Source organism: Sorghum bicolor, chromosome 3 (assembly GCF_000003195.3).
Source record: "Sorghum bicolor cultivar BTx623 chromosome 3, Sorghum_bicolor_NCBIv3, whole genome shotgun sequence".
In the NCBI taxonomy this organism is placed as follows: Eukaryota; Viridiplantae; Streptophyta; class Magnoliopsida; order Poales; family Poaceae; genus Sorghum; species Sorghum bicolor.
The window spans coordinates 34,019,265-34,021,733 of record NC_012872.2 but is presented as its reverse complement, the minus strand read 5'-3'; the positions used below and the strand labels follow the sequence as shown (position 1 = coordinate 34,021,733).

At 48.7% G+C, this 2,469-nt stretch overlaps 1 protein-coding gene across 1 annotated transcript; it reads left to right on the top strand.

Moving 5' to 3' along the window:
- Positions 870-1,776, top strand: LOC8074948 (transcription factor TCP20). The gene is made up of 3 exons (XM_021456199.1): positions 870-893; positions 996-1,406; positions 1,582-1,776. Exons 1-3 carry the CDS (start codon positions 870-872, stop codon positions 1,774-1,776), a joined length of 630 nt encoding a protein of 209 aa, XP_021311874.1.

Sequence of the window (2,469 nt, the reverse complement as noted above, 5' to 3'; positions counted from 1 at the left end):
AGTACGTCCAAAATGGTTTCTTACACTATGGTGCATTTGGTGTAAACTGTGCACCTATCTTGAACTACAACTTACAATGTCTACAAACGGACCGAAGCAAGATTCCATATGACACACGTCATCTAGGAGTTCCATCGGGTGCATCCAAATTGATTTCAAAGCATATGGTATGTTCCATGCAAACCGTGCACCTATCTTGCATCAAGATTAACACTATCTCCAAACAGACCGAACCGAGGTTCCACTTGAGCCTCTTCATCTAGGAGTACAAACAGGTGCGTCAAAAATGGTTTCTTAGACTATGGTGCATTAGGCACAAACTATGCACCTATCTTGCATCGAAACTAACATTGTCTCCAAACAGACCGAAGTGAGATTCCATATGACACACGTCATCTAGGAGTTCCATTGGGTGCATCCAAATTGATTTCTTAACATATGATACGTTCCATACAAACTGTGCAACTATCTTGCATCAAGATTAGCACTATATCCAAACAGACCAAATCGAGCCTCCATGCATATCGTATGTTCCATGCAAAGCTACATCAAGTGCTTTCTTGCATCAAGATCATCTAGGAGTTCCATCTGGTGCATCTAAATGGATTTCTGAGCATATGGTATGTTTCATGCAAATCGTGCAGCTAATCAATTTCTGAACGGAGACGCGCTGTGCGGATAACGCCGAGTGCGTGGCTCTCCTTATCCACTCCCAACAACCCCTTCCTCCCTTCACCGCCGCCGGTCCCCTGTCCTCCTCGGCGTCCTCACCGGCGGCAGGACACAGGAGGGCCGGCCCCCCTTCATCTCCTCCTCCCCTCTTCCTCTTCCTTGTAAGATCCTCTAGCCAAATAAAGCTTTGGAGAAAGATGGAGAAGAAGAACTCATCCGAGGTGTCGCAGTAGAAGAAGGAGCCGAAGCTACAGGATCCCGAGATCCAGGCGGCGCTACTCCTCTATATCGGCGAATCTGCCATCTTGAGCGGCTCCGGGCAGCATCAGCAACAGCAGGATGGAAGCAAGGAGCAGCAGCTGCAGGTGGTGGCGCAGCCCGAGGAGCTGAGGAAGCAGATGCTCGCGCCCAAGTGGAGCTCCAACAAGGACCGCCACACCAAGGTCGATGGGAGGGGTCACCGGATCCGGATGCCCGCGCTGTGCGCTGCGTGGATCTTCCATCTCGCGTGGGAGCTCAGCCAGTCCGACGACGAGACCGTGCAGTGGCTACTGCAGAAGGCCGAGCCGGCCATCGTCGCCGCCACCGACACCGACACCATCCCGTTCACGCCTTCGCCGTCCACTACATCCCCTCCGCCCCCCACATCGCCGCCTCCGTCATCGACCCCGGCTCCTGTGACCTCCACTGCATCCCCGTCCGTGCCATCGTCCTTCTCCCCGGTGAAGTCCTCTGTGCATCTCCATCTTTTGTCTTTCTTAGTTTTTGTTTTTATTTTTCTTTATTTTCTTCTTTCGTACCTCACTTGCATGGCTATAGATCTTCATCTGGATAGAGACTCTTGGCTCTCTCATCCCCTTCTGATTAGTGCATGCATAGTGTCTATGGTCCTTGTTACCTTTGTTCCAGTTAGACAGCTACTTCTTCGGTGTTGGATCGACGATGCTGCCTCCATCTGGGATATCGGTCCAAGCTTCTTCTACCTCCGACAACGTCAACAACTTCATCTTTCGGTTGCCGGAATATGTCTTCTTAGATGGCTTATCTGATTCCCCTTCAACCGTCGCTTTGCGCGGTCAAACCATCTGGGTGCACGCGTCCTAGACGCCTCTGCGTATTCCCCTCGCTGGCATGCAAGTCCATCTAGTCGCCTTAGTCGACGCTGCTGTCTTTATTCCTGGTCCGTGGACCTTGTTGTATCAAGGTCTCCCTTTGGGAACCTTCTTGTACTACGTTTGGTTTAATATATATGTTATGTTTTCATCAAAAAAAAAATCAATTTCTGAACAAATGGATTTCTGAGCATATGGTATCTTGCACCGAAATCAATTTGGATGCATGGAGGCTCGATTTGGTCTGTTCGGATATAGTGCTAATCTTGATGCAAGATAGCTGCACAGTTTGCAAGGAATGTTCCATATGTTAAGAAATCAATTTGGACGCACCCAATGGAATTCCTATATGACGTGTGTCTTATGGAATCTCTCTTCGGTCTGTTTGGAGACAATGTTAGTTTCGGTGCAAGATAGGCGCATAGTTTGTGCCTAATGCATCATAGTCTAAGAAACCATTTTTGACGCACCTATTTGTACTCCTAGATGAAGAGGCTTAGGTGGAAGCTCGGTTCGGTCTGTTTGGAGCTGTTGCTAACCTTGATGCAAGATAGGTGCACGGTTTGCATGGAACATACCATATGCTTGGAAATCAATTCGGATGCACCCGATGGAACTCCTTGATGACGTATGTCATATGGAATCTCGCTTTGGTATGTTTAGAAACAGTGTTATTTTTGGTGCA